Genomic DNA, 14,610 nt, shown 5'->3' with positions numbered 1-14,610 from the left:
CAACAAACGGCCTTCAATTCAAAGGATGTCACAGCGTCAGAGGTTGAGATTGGATCAGGTTGCAATGCATTAGACAACAATGCAAGAGTCTGGACTGTAAGGTTGCACGACAAAGTACAAGGGACAGCAGGAAATATAAAGAAAGGCGACTGATAGTAACAGTGACGGTTTCCTGCGAGGCGAACAGCATGTCCAGAGATGTAGGCATGATAATGGCAAGAAAAAGGGCAAGATACAAGCACAATTGCGTAAAAGCAAGGTAATGCAGAGGAGGCCCGCGACAGAGCCACTGGGACAACATCTGTATAGTAAAAACGCCTGCCCTTCTACACGCTGGTCCTTCGTGAAGCTTCCGGTGACTGCTGCTTCTCGGGCTTCCCAGGCGGGGGACAGAGCCAGCCACCCTTTTCCCAATCTTTGCCCGGGGTCCACAGCTCCTGACGCCTCGTGGCTGTATCACGAGTCCCCTTGAGCAAAATCGCGAGCCGACTGAAGTCTACCGGCTTCAAGATCCAGCCGTCCATACCGATCTGGGTCATCTCCTCTCGCATGCTAGGAGTCAGAGTGGCAGAGACTGCAAAGATGGGTACACGGCCATTCGTCTTCTGAATGGCAGGCAGCTCCGGAGTGTCACCTGCCTCGCGTCGCTGCGCCTCGATGCTCCTGATGCGCTTGCAAGCATCCTGACCGTTGCAAATCGGCATTTGGAGATCCATGAGGATGAGGTCGATGTCCTTGGTGTGTGATTCAAACTTGTGAACACCTTCCTCTCCATTCATGGCTTGAAGGACCGTGTGACCATCAATGCCCAACCGCTTCTTTAGGATCATGCGATTGATGGGGTCATCTTCGACGACTAAAACGCGCAGAGGGCTCACCTTCTCCCGCACCGAAGCCGTTGTTTTGTTCTGACTGCGTCGCGCGCTGGGCGCGCTAGGTCTGCGCGAGCCGCCGCTGCCAGCATCACTGGCAGTGAAGCTGACAGGACCCTCGCTCGTGACACTGCCTGTAGGAGGACTCTTAACCTTGGCCGAGGCACTTCCAGTGTCGCCGCTATGGTTACTGTTCGCATCCATAGAATGTGCATCCACCTTGGTGGGTCGTAGAGGTATGCGTGAGCCAGTCACTTCCATATATCCCTCTTGATCATGACGAGAAGGACCGAGAGCGGATGCGCCACGTGGGCCAGCGCCTCGACTTCCACTGGTAAGAAGAGCGCCCCTCTCGCTCGCAGTGCGCGAGGGAGCCCCGATAGCTTCCACCAACGAATCAAGCTCGCTGTTGCCGCCAGAGCTGCCTATGTCCAAGGTTCCTTGGCTGCTGCTACGAGTCATGCGCTGATGGCTACCAAAGTCATCAAGGGCCGGGGAAGCTGTTGTGACTTCGGAGAGATCCGCCTGCTTGAAAGGAATGAGATAGGTGAAGCGCGAACCAACTCCGACTGTAGAGTCGACCCGCAATTGGCCCTGCAGGTTGCGGACAATTCGAGCGACCACGGCGAGACCCACGCCTAAACCACTGGAGGAAGGAGCCTTGTCGAGAGGAGGTCCTTCCGGGCCAAGCAGAAGAGACTCCTCGAAATTATCAGAGGCTCTGCGACCAGCCAGCGTATCATCCGTTGGAACCACCGACTCGACCTGCTCGAACTCGCGGAAGATGGCCTCAAGCTTCTCACGTGGGATACCAGAGCCGGTGTCTGAAATGGACAATTCCATCTCCACGTCACAGTCTTCTGGAAGCTGCAGAATAGCTTTGTCCTTCTTGCGGCGGAGCATCTCAATGTAGATGCTGCCTCCTTCAGGCGTGTGCCGCAACGAGTTGGACGTCGTGTTGACGATGACTTGGCGAAGACGATTCTTGTCGCCCAGGATAACGCAAGAGGATGGCTTAGTCACAACTTTGAAGCTGATTTTGCGCCGCTTTGCTTCCCACTCGTGCATCTCGACGGCCTCTCGCACGCTTTCGGCAAGGTCGAACGGCTCTTGCAGGAAAAGCTGCTTGCCTTGCTCGGCGCGCGAAATGTCCAACAAGTCGTTGATGGTGAAGAGGAGCGACTTGCTAGCAATGCGACCACGAGTAAGATTCTCTCTCGTCTCTGCATCCAGAGGGCCATCGAGAGCCATCTCGAGATACGAGACGAGATGGTGAAGAGGCGTGCGGACCTCGTGGCTTGCGTTGGACAAGAGCAGACGATTTAGCTGGTTGTACTGCATCGCAGCCTCCCTGCTCCTCCATACGGAAATGAATTTTCCGTACACGAGGCAAAGCACCGATGCGGTCTCAAGCTCTTCGTCTTTCCAAGCACGACAGGTTCCATGAACGGTCTCATTCCAGAGCTTGAACGACTTCCTGGGCTCGAGGGTTGCTTTCGCCTCCTTGCCCTCCTTGAAGGGCTTTCCCGCCCAGCTGACTGTCCGCGTTTGCGCTCGGCGGATGAACACGATGAAGTCCTTCGACCCTTCTGACAACGGGATACACAAAACACCGGCCAGATTGCTGAGGTCCACGCCTTCCGGCAGCTCCATGTCGGGCCAGTCTTCTGTAGTGTTCGATGTGTGGACGATTCCGCTGAACTTCTTCAGACGAAGCCACTCGGTGAGCGCAAGAACTTCCTGACTCGCAGAGACACTGCCGAGGATCTTGCACTCGCTCCCAATCGCGATGACTCCAATGTCTGCGTCGAACAGGTCGAGGAGCTCCTCCGCCTTGGTCAAGATGTAGCCGCTCGGTGCTCCGGACGTCGGCAGCGTGTTGATCAATTTTCGAGACTGAAGTCGCTTGGTGTAACTGAGCCTTTCGATATTGTGCGAGACTGATTCGCTTACCAACCTCAAGAGCTGTCGCATGGGAAACGACACTCTACGACCATGTGTGCCATAGGTGTGCAGGGAGATGAGACCCCACAGCTGATTGAAGGCCATGATGGAACAACTCATGGATGCCCTCACTCCCATGTTCTCGAGATACTTGACGTGAATTGGACTCATAGCTCGTAGGAAGCTATGCGTCATGTCTACTGGGGTATCAAGATCGACCTTTTCACGGCACACCATACGGGCAGAGGGAAGATCTCTGTCGTAAAGCAGGCGTACCTTGTTGATCCTGTATAGGTCGCGAGCTTGTTTGGGGATGTCTGTCGCAGGGAAGTTGAGACCTCGGTACAGGTCATGAGTGTCATTGATGTCCACGAGTTCGCAGACTACCTGTCCATTCCATTGATCGTCGAATTGATAGATCATGACTCGGCTGAAGTTTGTCAAGTCTCTGACGACACTGACGACCATTTTGAGGAACGAGGGCAGGTCTTCTTGGGCAGAGAATTGCTCGTTGATCTGTGTCAGGATCCCAAACATATCCAGCATAGCGTCCTCACCCGCGGTATGGGAGCCTGGTAGGCCAGGACCGGCAGCTCCTCCAGTCCTTCGCGGCCGTGCTCGCTTCTCGGACTGCTCCCCATTCTTCCTACGCATACGAGACAATGCCTTGATCGGCTTTGACGTTGAGGTGGTAGATTCGCGCAGCTGCTCCACGGTGGGTACGTACGGCATCCCATCAAGTCCTCCTCGGATGGTTGCTGAAGAGGCAAACTGCATGCTGAGCTTGGTGTCAACCGACTCTCCGCTCTCGCTATCATCGGTGAAGACTGTATAGCCGGATCGTGAGGTGCCCGACACGGGCGGAGTCATTGCTTCTTCCTCGGTCGCCTCATGAGCTGGGGTGGGAGGTGCCGATTGTGTCATGAGAGGGAATCTGGTATCGTGCATGGGCTCAAATTCCAAAATCGTCATGGGCGCTTTGGAGCTGTCAGCATTCGCTCCTCTGAGCGACCGGTGAGCGGCACACCAGCATTGCCAATGCATTCTAGCTCGAGCTTTGCCGACCCCGGGTCCAGGCTGTCCGAAGCCAGAGATTTGAAAGACATGGGGTCCAGACTCCAGGAGCTCATCTTCGCGATCGTCCAAAGATTCAATGGCATCCCAGAGGACGTCCGCCTGATCTTCCTCGAGACAGTCGAGGAAGCTCGGTAAAGAAAAGAGGTAGCTGGGTGAGAGGCCGAGGATGTCGCCGGTATTCTGAGGTCATGGAAAGGGAGTGGTATCGTCAGACGATGAGCGCTGGGCGGGCGGAATGAGATCTGTCCCGCGCGGCTTACTCACTTCGGAAGCTTGGCGAACAACAAGGGAGCCGTCTTCTGCCTCGCGCACCACGACCATGCATCCGAAATTCTGCACAGCTCCGGGAATGTGGATCGGCTGCCCGATGAAGAAGAGGAAATGACCCGGAGGACATGGTCAGAGATGCCGGTACCAGGGTCTTGATCGGGCAATGCACTCACCTCGTCTTCACAACGCATCAAAACTCCGTCTCTGCCAGTCAGGACCATGTGTCCTTCTTCGGTGGCAACATGCTTGAATCTCGTCTGTGTCATAGACTCCAGGCGATCCTTTTCTTCTTCGTCCAGAGGTTGGACATCTTGAGTGTCCTCGCCATTGAGGGGAACCATCATGTCGCTGTCAGACTGTGCAGAAAGCTCCGTGGCTTCCTCGGCTGGCTGAGAACTCTCCTTGTCTTTGCCCGACTCGGGGCTCGACGGCCTGCGTAGGCCGCCACGAGATGACTTTGTCATTGTACGACTTGGGATGGGGCGTTGCAAGGGAGTCGAAATGCCCTTTTGAGACCCGCCGGCATGAGAGCTGGGACCGGCTGTGCTGCCTCCGTATTTGGAGGAGCCTGCAGAGCCATTGGAGTACTGCCGATTCAGGGCAGGCTTGACGGCCACGGCACTGCGAATTGGATAGATGAAAGCCTGGGTATTTGCAGTCGCACTATTCTTGCGTGGCGACTCTATAGTCTCGGGTGGCGGTGATGGGCGGCCGTCTCGCCCTGACGTTGTGGAAGATGGTGCGGGAGACTCCGGAGGGGTCATCATTGGCTCGTCAGACCGTGCTGAAGATGATGCCGCCGCCGAAGGAAGCGCCGAGCTTCCTGCTGAGGGAGACATGTCGGCGGACTGTACAGGATCTAGCCTTCGTAATGTCAGGACTTCGGGGCTGAGACGATGCGAATAAATCTAGCCTTGTCGTGTCCAAGAGTGGCTCCCAAACTCAGAAGGGTCTGGCAAGCCTATGGACCCCTCTTTGCGACGCTGCGTTGAGGTGCAGCTGCCGCGATTGTGTTTGTGCCTCTGCCAAACACCTGCGACCTGAAGGTCGCTCTGGCCGGTCCGTCTATGACAATGACAGCGCGTCTTCGAGTACAGCCTAGAGTAGCAGAGGTCAATGGGAAGCTGGATACAGTAGAGTAGAGTAATGAAGGAGGCAGTGGCCGTGCTGCAATTTGGGAGCCCGAGGAGGTCAGGACAGTGATGCAAAGATGAATGAGAAGGACGAAGAGCGCGAGGAAGAGGGAGGAGGGAGGGAGGGTGAAAGCGATGGGGGCGGCAGCCAACAAAGAGTAGCTTGTTGTCCGCTTCGGCAGAATGGGCCTGTCGAGGTGTTCCACTGAGCAGCGTGGGAATGGTACAGAGGGAGGCAAGACGAGGTGAGTTGATTCAGGCAGCAGAGGTCGGCAAGATGGCCCTCTTGGAATAGGTCAGCGCAGCCACGACCGTTGTATTGAGCCAGCCTGCTGGGGGGGGACACACCCATCAGCGACCCTGCCACTGAGCCTGCAAGGCGAAAAGGGGGGTGAGAGATCGGCGGGGCAGGGCGGGGGCAGGATGGGACAGGTCTAGGCGCGGTCAAAGTTAGTGGCCCGCCTTCGCGTGTCGGTGTTAGCTTGCATCCCTGCCTCCTCTGCTGATCTGCTGCGCCTATTTGTGCCAAATTTGCAGCTCAGCATCCAAAGCCCGCACCGATGGCGGCGGTGAACCTCAGCCTTGCTGCCCTCATCATCGGCGCGCCCTGACTGAGGAAGAGCGCCCACGCCATCTCACCGACCCAATTGTCACACGTCCTGCACTCGGCCCAGGGTCCCGGGCGACGGGCGTGGCCGAGGAGATAATCTGGGACCGGAACGGCCGGCCGAGCTGGTGGAGGTCTGGGAAAGCCTCTGACCAAGCCGTGCACAGGGTCCACTGATAGATTCTTCTGATGCTCATATCCCTCTCGTAGCTGCACCCCCACACCAAAGGTGCAATCTGGTGCAACGTTTCGTATACGATGCTGTCCACCTGCAGGCAGTTGATCACCTCTGCTCCACACGGTAGCAGGGCGCTCCTTGTCCGCTCGTATGCCACCGCCAAAGACATCACTCCGTCGGTTCAGGCAACGCGCTCCCGCGACGGCAGTCGCAAGGAGAAGCTCGTTGTTCTCGGCGGCGGGTGGTCAGGCTTCGAGGTGTTGAGAGGCGTTGACAAGGTGAGCCATTGACCGGATCGCATCGGGGCGGACGGGTGGATTGGTCTTAAATTTTCGCAACATCAACTTACCCCTCGCATATCTCTGCTCGCGTGACACGCAGAATAAATACGATGTCTACATCGTCGCACCAAACACGTATTGGACCATGACACCTCTATTGGCGTCTGCAGCCAGTGAGTGAATTTTGAAGTCTGCCTCTTCCGCTTCAGATTGATTGATGCGCATCGACTTCGCCATACTGTCTCTTTCAGCCGGCAGCCTTGAGTTTCGAAACGTAGTAGGTAAGTCGGACTTGTATCGGCCCATTTCGATATCGGGACGCCCCGAAGGAAGCGACTCAGACCACCTTCAGCTTTAAGATCCTCACTCCAGACTCTCACTCACCGCCATCTCCTTTCTTCCTGCGCTTAGAACCGATTCGAGAGAGTTGCGACCAGGCATACTATTACCATGCGTGGTGCGATCGCATCGACTTTACACGAAAGCGCGTCCACTTGACACCGGCCTATCCCCCAGCTTTTCAGAGTCCCGATCCGGCTTTTGGTGGATCTGAAGCAGGTCAGAATGTGAGCTGAACGGCAAAAGCGTGCAGGAGTTCGAGGCAGTTTTGCTCACGTCTGCTGCTCTCTCTCGATACCTCTAGAGCAGCGCAGTCCCCAACAGTCGCGGAGGTCAAGAGTCTAGCTACGTTCGCGTACCGCATCGTCAAGCGATTGAAGGCAGCGAAGACGCCACCCATGCGACAGCACGCAAGCACGATGACAAGCCCAATGAGACGTGGGACTCGCAGGAACAAGGACGTAGCTATGCTTTGCCGTACGATAAGCTGGTCATTGCGACAGGGACTTATAATCGGACATTCGGTACACCTGGTGTGCGGGAAAATGCATGGTTCCTGAAGGATGTCCAGAACGCCAGGTCTATCCGCTTCAGGATTATGGAGTGCTTCGAGCAAGCCGAGCATCCGGAGTTGACAGATCAACAGAGGCGGAATGTCCTGTCATTCATCGTGGTCGGTGGTGGTCCTACTGGGTCAGAAATGGCGTCGGCTCTCTTCGACATGGTGCACAATGACATTCGGAGGGTTTTCCCCCATCTGGTGAAGCTGTGTAGCATCACGATTGTCGATGCGGCGGGTAGCATTCTTAACACCTTCGACAAGAGCTTGCAGGAGTATGCTCAGAAGACTTTCCAGCGAGATGGTATCCAGCTCAAGCTGAACCGAAAGCCTGTCCGTGAGTAGGCGTGTTGGCAAAGTGAATAAAAAGGTAGCTCCGGTCACTGATGGTTCGCACCTGCCCCTTTGGCGCCTCTCCCGTTCCTAGGCGTGGAGAGGGGAAATTTCGTCGTAGAGCCAGATGGTGAGATGCCCTTTGGTCTGCTCGTCTGGTCCACGGGCAACACTCAAGGGCCCTTGGTCAAGGGCATCACCAATGTAAAGAAAGACCAGACGGGAGCACTCGTCACAGACGATCAACTCGAGGTCATTCCCTCTGACCCTTCCCATGCGGAAGAAGTGCAGGGCGTCTATGCCATGGGCGATTGTGCCCAGATCGAGGACCATGCATTGCCGGCGACAGCGCAGGTAGCTGCTCAAAAGTGAGTCGTCTTCAGCGCAAGTCCGTTTCAGAGCCGTGCAGCTGACTGTTACGATTGATCTCCTGTGATCTGTTTCGATGTTCAGAGGCAAATTCCTTGCAAAGCTATTGAATTCTCAAGGAGCGTCAGGGGAATCCTTCAAGTATCAACACAGCGGGACCCTTGCCAACTTGTCTGGTGGCCGCGGTATCGCTCAATTTAGCAAGGGCGGCAAGCTGTCCGGTCGATCTGCTTCTGCTCTGTGGCACAGCACCTATAGCCTGTACATGAGCGTGAGCTGGAGAAACAAAATTGCCATTCCTTTCACGTGGATGCTGAACCGCGTCTTTGGGCGGACATTGTCCAGGATTTAGACCCTTCTGCAAGCAAACAATCTTGGCATTCTCACACACACGCACACGCATGTTGTATTGTATCATTCTTGGCTGTCCTGCCGCCATTCCATCACTCTATGCATACTATTTCGGCATCTTCTCGCGTGTGGAAAGCGATAAGCAAGGGTTGATCCAGTCGAGCCGAGGTAGGGGTACTGTCTCTCACTGCAAGGTGTCGCAAACATTCCGCAAACCCTTGCCCCAGCTCGCTTGTGCAGCCAGCTACCGAGGCGCGCTCGATTGCATGAGGGTCCTTCTAGCACACCAGGGCGATAAGAGCAGGCCACGATGAGGGCCGCGTGGCGTATGCGCTAGCATCGACACCGCCACTTCGCCGCATCTTTGAGCGAAGCGAAGTGATGAAGGTGTGAGAGAGGGAGAACGGCTTAGTAGTAGTACCCAGAAGGATCCTTTGCGCATGTTCTTTCGTACCTCGGCTTTGCTCTCCTCTGGTCCTCGGCGAAACTCCGCTGTGATGTGCTCTGTGAGACCCTTGGCCATCCAGACTCCGACCGCGTCTACCCGAGCCGATGCCATTTTTTCCGGGATGCGGCTCGGTAGACCCCACGTCGTCCCCGCTTCCTCCATGTGAGAGGGTGTGGTGTACGCAAAGCACCTAGGAGAAGGATATGATGCCTTCTGTTTACAAGGGCCCTCAAGAGCTGGGGGGTCCTCCTTTAGAGCCGCGCAGTGGTCCCCATTTTCCCTCGTACCTTGAGCTCCAGTCACAGCAACGATCAACCCCTCATCAGCGGCCCTAGAGCTCACCCCTGCATCCCTTCATTTGCCTTCCATCCCGATCAGATCGCTCCAGGCCTTTGCCCCATTCTACGCATCCTCTACCCTTCTGACTGCTTAGCTGCCTTTGTACAGCTTTCATTTCAGCTCGAGGACAGGATCAGACGACCGGCAGTTGACCGAGCTCTAAAACACCACTGGACAACCATCCTGCGCCCTCGTAAAGACCCCACCGGCACGGAGCAGCGGCTGAATATCAAGACGGAATACTTTACTCCCGCATTTGGTCCCACCCTTGCTCCGGCTCTCTGGCTGCTGCTGCTCCTCCTCCTCCTCCTCTGCCTCGCGCCGCATTTCCCCGGCCTGCACCTGCACCACACCTTGAGCGCTTGGACCTCTTGTAGTGCCGCCCGCCCACTGCTCCGTCCCCATTGTCCTTGTCCTCCAAAGTGATCGACGCCGGCGTCTGTAGGACCATCATCGTCAGCATCGTCTGGCCCCACAAAGTCCCCACCCCGATATCGCCACCAATTCCAATCCTTGCCGTTGGATCCTCACCGACTACCTCTCCTTGCTGTCACTTCTCTTGCTTGGTCTCTCGAAACGTCCTACGGTCAACTCCTCTCACCTCAAAAGCTTCTCAAGTCGAATCCTCAGCATCTTCGCCTCACTGTCTCGTATCAAATCACAAGCGTCGCTGAGTGATCGCACGCATCGGGGAACACGACTGCTCCGTCTCGACCTGGAAACGTGAGTTTCACAATCCAGCCCTCGCGAAGACCCACTCTGATCTCTTGCTATATGCTGACAGACTACTCTGCTGACAATTCCAGACAACGTCCCTTTCTTGCAGCTGCCCTTCATCAACGTGTCCGGCTATCACATGAGCGCTCCGCAAGTCTCACAATAGTCCGGAACCGCGCAAGTTGTACCATTGTCCATGGCTGTCGCGACCACGTCACCTCCTCGACGCTACTCTGCATTGCCATTTGGAGCTGGGATGAATCACACTCCACAGCCTCGGGTGATACTACGACCCACTTCTGTCGCTTCGGCCCTCACCACTCTGTCAGATTCTGCCTCAACGACCTCGTCGGACACAACAGTAAGTCGCAGCAGCGTAGAGACACTTCAGGGTTCAGAATCGGCAAGGAATAAGTCGGGAGCCTCCCTACCACGACGTCAACCCCGGTCGTCAGGAGGCTCAATACGTCGTCGAAACTTTCAATCTCACTACGTTGTCGAGGAAGAAGAGGAGGAATCCGATCTCACCTCTGCAAGTGGATCTGTCAGTGGCGATGACGCTTCCAACGTGGGCGAAGATGGTGGACTCGCATTTGAAGGCTACGTTATGGCTCTTCACGACTTCACCTCGGACAATCCAGACTGTCTCTCCTTTCGCGCTAACCAGGTCATCAAGGTCCACAATCGCGATGCGTCGGGTTGGTGGGATGGAGAGCTTGATGGGGAGCGCGGATGGTTCCCAAGCAACTACGTAGATGACTCGGGCCTCAGCATGTCGTCTATGTATGACGACGGCGAAGTGGATTCCCTCGACGATCCAGTCGTCTATCATAGTAAGCTGGAGAGTGAGGAGCGACGCTTGGCAAGCACGCGACAACACGCTGCAAGCGAAGAACCTTTGACGCCCACGAGAGGTGGGTTCCGTCGTCACACAAACGGGAAAGCACCCAGGGATGAGAACAAGCGCAAAAGTCTTGAGGTCTTGCAACCGATCCGGCATTCCATCGGACTCCTTCAAAGTGCCGTTCGAGCCGCAAGATGGGCTCACTTTCAACCTGCCACTGCCTGCGTCATCTCCTCAGTACGCACCGTCCTCTCTGAAACAGATTGTCTGACTCGTGAATCAGCTACACTTCGTAAATATCCTGGGCTAGCCAGGGAGCGCAAAGCAGTTCTGTCGGAGCTCAGTCGTCTGGTGACCCAGTCAAGAAGGGCTTCAGCATCGGAAGGAAGAGAAGAACCCTTGGAAGAAGAGATGGAAGCGATGCTGAGGTACGCCTTCAACGTTCTTGCCAACACCCGGACCTTCTTGGCAGCAGCTGCTGCTTGCGGAGCTGCTCTTCCCGTCGCTGCGAAGAGGACTTCGTATGGCTCAGTTCCCGCTCGCGTCTTGGCCGAGAAGCCTGGGTCGGAGAGTGATCGCACACCCACCCCTGGCTCACTGAGATCTCCTAATCTCATTGCAATCAGAGGCGCTGCTCGCACCCACAGTTCGTTGGCGAGGGCTACCGAGTCGGAAGACTCGCAGATGGTGCCCCCGGACGAGCCGTACGAATCCGACCCAGAAGAGGAGCCGTCCCAACTGGATACCGAGGACGAAGAAAAGTCTGGAGCAGCGTCTGTAGATTACGCAGATAGCTCGGCGTCTCCAAGCGAATTTCGATACCGCAGTGACTCCTACGTCAGCACATCGGATGAGTCCAGCGCGAGTGGTCGCATTCGAGCTGAGGACCACTCGACAGAGTGTGAAGCTGCTGGTCATGGCGCGGAAGGTAAACTCGAACAGACTCGGGACGAGATCTTCAACCGGGCGACAAGGCTCCATGACCATCTTGTCTCTGTTATCGGAGCCTTCATTGGCCATCTACATGCACAGGCTCTCAACGGCCCACAGATAAGCTCGCTCTTCCTATTCGATCTGACACAAGAAGTCGTGTCCTCTGTACTGAACCTCCTCATGGTCGTGGAGAACATCCAAGGCAACGCTCTACTGCAGGATCAGGTCTCTGAGAAGATTACCATCCTGGGTGAATCGAGAGACCGCCTACGTGAGAGCACATCGGTATTGGTCGCCGCTTGTCGTCCTACGAATCAGGGTCCCGTGAAGTCATCAAGTGCCAGCATAAAATCCACAGCCACCATTGAGGGTGAGGTAGAGACCCGACAACTGCTCGGCATCGCTACCAAGATGGTCACTTCAGCCCAGCACTGTTTGTCGGCACTCAGAGACTGCCTGCGCGAGGTACCAGAGACTTTCTCCCTTTCGCTCTCGATGCCTTCGAGGGCCGAAGCGCGACGAGACGCCAAAGTAGAAGCCCGCAGGCTCGAGGAACAGGATGGGATGAAGACGGCGGTCGAAAAGGGCGATCAGATCTCGCCCAGCAAGAAGGTCGCAATAGCCTCTGAGTCTCCCATACCCGCTTCAGATCCGAAGCCTGCTCCGAAGCGACGAGGCCCTGGTAGCGAGTCGCTTTCGCAGCAAGAGCGAGAGGCGTATGCACAAGCATGCCTGGAAGAGCGTTACGCCATCGCAACTCCAGATCTTCGCTCTTCTTCTACCACAGACGACGACGACACCGGCGATGACTCCGAGGTTGAGGACAAGACTCTCTCGACTGACGGCGTGTACGACGAGGCAGGCCAATCTCTGCAGCCAGGCAAACGACTCTCATTGAGCCAAAGGAGAGGTCAGACAGCTCCTCACATCTTGCGCACCGAGCGCAACGAACCTCGACTTCGCTCTTTGGCAGAAGAATGTGACTCCAGCTCTACTCAGGAGGCTCTCAGCAGCTACCAGTCCAGCGCTGCAACTAGCGACTCAGGCGATGAGCCGTCCCGCCACCTGTACCCAGGCGACTCCCGGTATTCATCCAGTACCAATCGCTCGGACTCCACCAAGGGCACGTCTGTTCACCAATCCCTGAGCAATAAAGACAGTGTCGCTAGTCTTTCTGGGTCTGCGAAGAGCCAAGATGCTCTCCTGTCTGTCACTAAATTACGATCGATGTCGCTCACCACCGGCGGTAGCGATAAGGAAGCGCTAAAGAGGATCCATTCCGCAAGCGATGCGAGCTTCTTTGCGCCAGACTACAAAGCAGAGGACATATGCTTCAATGCTGATGGTCAGGTCACTGGTGCTACTCTTCCTGCTCTGATCGAACGGATGACACCTCATGCATCAATGGTCTCAGCGGACTTCTCGACGCCATTCTTCCTGTGCTTCAGGGTCTTTGCCTCTCCCGAGACGATGTTTGATGCCCTGCTGACACGTTTTAACATATCAGCACCCGTCTCCGTGCTCAATGATGCCGAAGCCTTGAAGGACTGGAGGAGCACCAAGCTTCTGCCGATCCGACTGCGAGTTCTCAATGTCTTCCGAATGTGGCTCGAGCTCCATTGGCAACCTGTCACCGATCGCTGCATCCTTGAATCCCTGATCACCTTCCTTCGAGGCTTGACGACTCCTTCCTTGGCTCTGCCCTCTCAACGACTGCTCGAGTTGGCGACGAGGAGACTTTCCTGCAAAGACGGCAAGACCACTGTCCTGACGGCTGGTGCCAATCGCGGTCCGGGTAGCCTCAAGAGGATCGTGTCTGGTGAAAAGCTGCGTGGCAAAATGAAGGAGTATGGGTACATTGACATCTCTTCAATGTACCTGCCTGCAGCCTTCGCACAGGGAATGACACCCATGCCGCCGGCGCCAGTCGTCTCAAAGAGTCTGCTGCTCACGTTGAAGATGTTGCCTCCCGGAATCCACTTCAACGTTTTGGAGATGAATCCACTGGAGCTGGCTCGCCAGTTGACCATCATGGAAAGCAAAATCTTCTGTTGCATCCTTCCAGAAGAGCTTGTGGGTCAATCAGACCTCTTCAAGAAGGCCATTCCCCAAGGTGCAAAGCACGTCAAGCAAATGAGTGCCCTCACGACGCAAATCACGGGATGGATTGCCGAGTGCATCTTGGACGAAGCGGACGTCAAGAAGCGTGCGCAGTTGGTCAAGTACTTTATCAAGCTTGGTAATCGATGTCTGCTCTTGAACAACTTCAATGCGCTCTTCGCTATTCAAAGTGCCCTCAATGCTTCGACAATTGGGCGTCTGCGGAAAACCTGGGACCTTGTACCAAGCAAGTACATGGCCATGATGGAGGAGCAGAGCAACCTCATCGAGCATACCCGCAACTTCTCCGCCTACCGTGCCCGCTTGCGGGCAGCCACTGCGCCAGCCCTCCCCTTTGTGGGTCTCTTCCTGACGGACATCACCTTCTGTCACCAGGGCAATGGAGCTACCCGTCCCTCCCCACTGGACAAGACGAAACAGCTGATCAACTTTGACAAGTATGCAAAAGATGCCAAGATCGTGCAGGGCCTGCAGCGCTTTCAAGTCCCTTTCAACCTCCTCGAGGTCCCTGAGATCCAGAATGCCCTCACGCAGGTGCTGAGTGGGAAAGCTGCTGGTCAGAGTTCGCGTCCGAGGGGACCGGAGGAGCTGTACAAGCGCAGCTTGTTTCTGGAGCCGAGGAAGGATTCGACGGCGGGTGCAGCGCCAGTGAGCACTACATCTGGATGGTGGAAGGTCGAGTAGCGGGCTTGACCTTGACCACACGTGGAAGAGAGATTATGCGAATAGACGCGGAGATGGGAAGGAGATAGGGGTTGAAAGATACACAGATAGAACAATCATTTGCATACCCCACCTGCCTGCCTCATACCCCCTACACACAAGCACAACAGCAACACGCGGCCCTTTCCCCCTCCCCCCCCCTCTTTCTTGCTCACTGATACCACCTTCTATA

At 55.8% G+C, this 14,610-nt stretch overlaps 3 protein-coding genes across 3 annotated transcripts; 2 read left to right on the top strand and 1 right to left on the bottom strand.

Moving 5' to 3' along the window:
• Positions 1–326: 326 nt before the first annotated feature.
• BCV69DRAFT_288314 (hypothetical protein) lies at positions 327–4,429 on the bottom strand (the record flags this gene model as incomplete). Its single annotated transcript, XM_025493615.1, has 3 exons — positions 327–4,073; positions 4,158–4,253; positions 4,337–4,429. The coding sequence occupies 3 exons, from the start codon at positions 4,427–4,429 to the stop codon at positions 327–329; spliced, it is 3,936 nt and encodes a 1,311-aa protein (XP_025345978.1).
• A 1,503-nt stretch (positions 4,430–5,932) lies between these two features.
• Positions 5,933–8,749, top strand: BCV69DRAFT_284795 (FAD/NAD(P)-binding domain-containing protein). The gene is made up of 7 exons (XM_025493174.1): positions 5,933–6,359; positions 6,463–6,535; positions 6,614–6,643; positions 6,774–6,928; positions 7,006–7,597; positions 7,688–7,961; positions 8,047–8,749. The coding sequence occupies exons 1-7, from the start codon at positions 6,162–6,164 to the stop codon at positions 8,312–8,314; spliced, it is 1,590 nt and encodes a 529-aa protein (XP_025345977.1). The 5' UTR covers positions 5,933–6,161; the 3' UTR covers positions 8,315–8,749.
• Positions 8,750–9,747: 998 nt separating this feature from the next.
• Positions 9,748–14,542, top strand: BCV69DRAFT_63897 (ras GEF). Its single transcript, XM_025495419.1, has 2 exons — positions 9,748–9,823; positions 9,907–14,542. The coding sequence occupies exon 2, from the start codon at positions 10,014–10,016 to the stop codon at positions 14,397–14,399; it is 4,386 nt and encodes a 1,461-aa protein (XP_025345976.1). The 5' UTR covers positions 9,748–9,823; positions 9,907–10,013; the 3' UTR covers positions 14,400–14,542.
• Positions 14,543–14,610: the final 68 nt, after the last annotated feature.

Source organism: Pseudomicrostroma glucosiphilum (assembly GCF_003144135.1).
Source record: "Pseudomicrostroma glucosiphilum strain MCA 4718 unplaced genomic scaffold BCV69scaffold_14, whole genome shotgun sequence".
Lineage (NCBI taxonomy): Eukaryota > Fungi > Basidiomycota > Exobasidiomycetes > Microstromatales > Microstromataceae > Microstroma > Microstroma glucosiphilum.
The sequence above is the reverse complement of the archived record's forward strand: the minus strand, read 5'-3'. Positions and strand labels throughout refer to the sequence as shown.

Bases quoted from the DNA above. Each gene is read 5' to 3' on its own strand.
- BCV69DRAFT_284795 (XM_025493174.1), top strand. From the start codon at position 6,162: ATGCTGTCCACCTGCAGGCAGTTGATCACCTCTGCTCCACACGGTAGC. The intron at 6,360-6,462 runs GTGAGCCATTGA...CGTGACACGCAG, and splicing joins TGTTGAGAGGCGTTGACAAG to AATAAATACGATGTCTACAT. The intron at 7,962-8,046 runs GTGAGTCGTCTT...TTCGATGTTCAG, and splicing joins GCGCAGGTAGCTGCTCAAAA to AGGCAAATTCCTTGCAAAGC.
- BCV69DRAFT_63897 (XM_025495419.1), top strand. From the start codon at position 10,014: ATGGCTGTCGCGACCACGTCACCTCCTCGACGCTACTCTGCATTGCCA.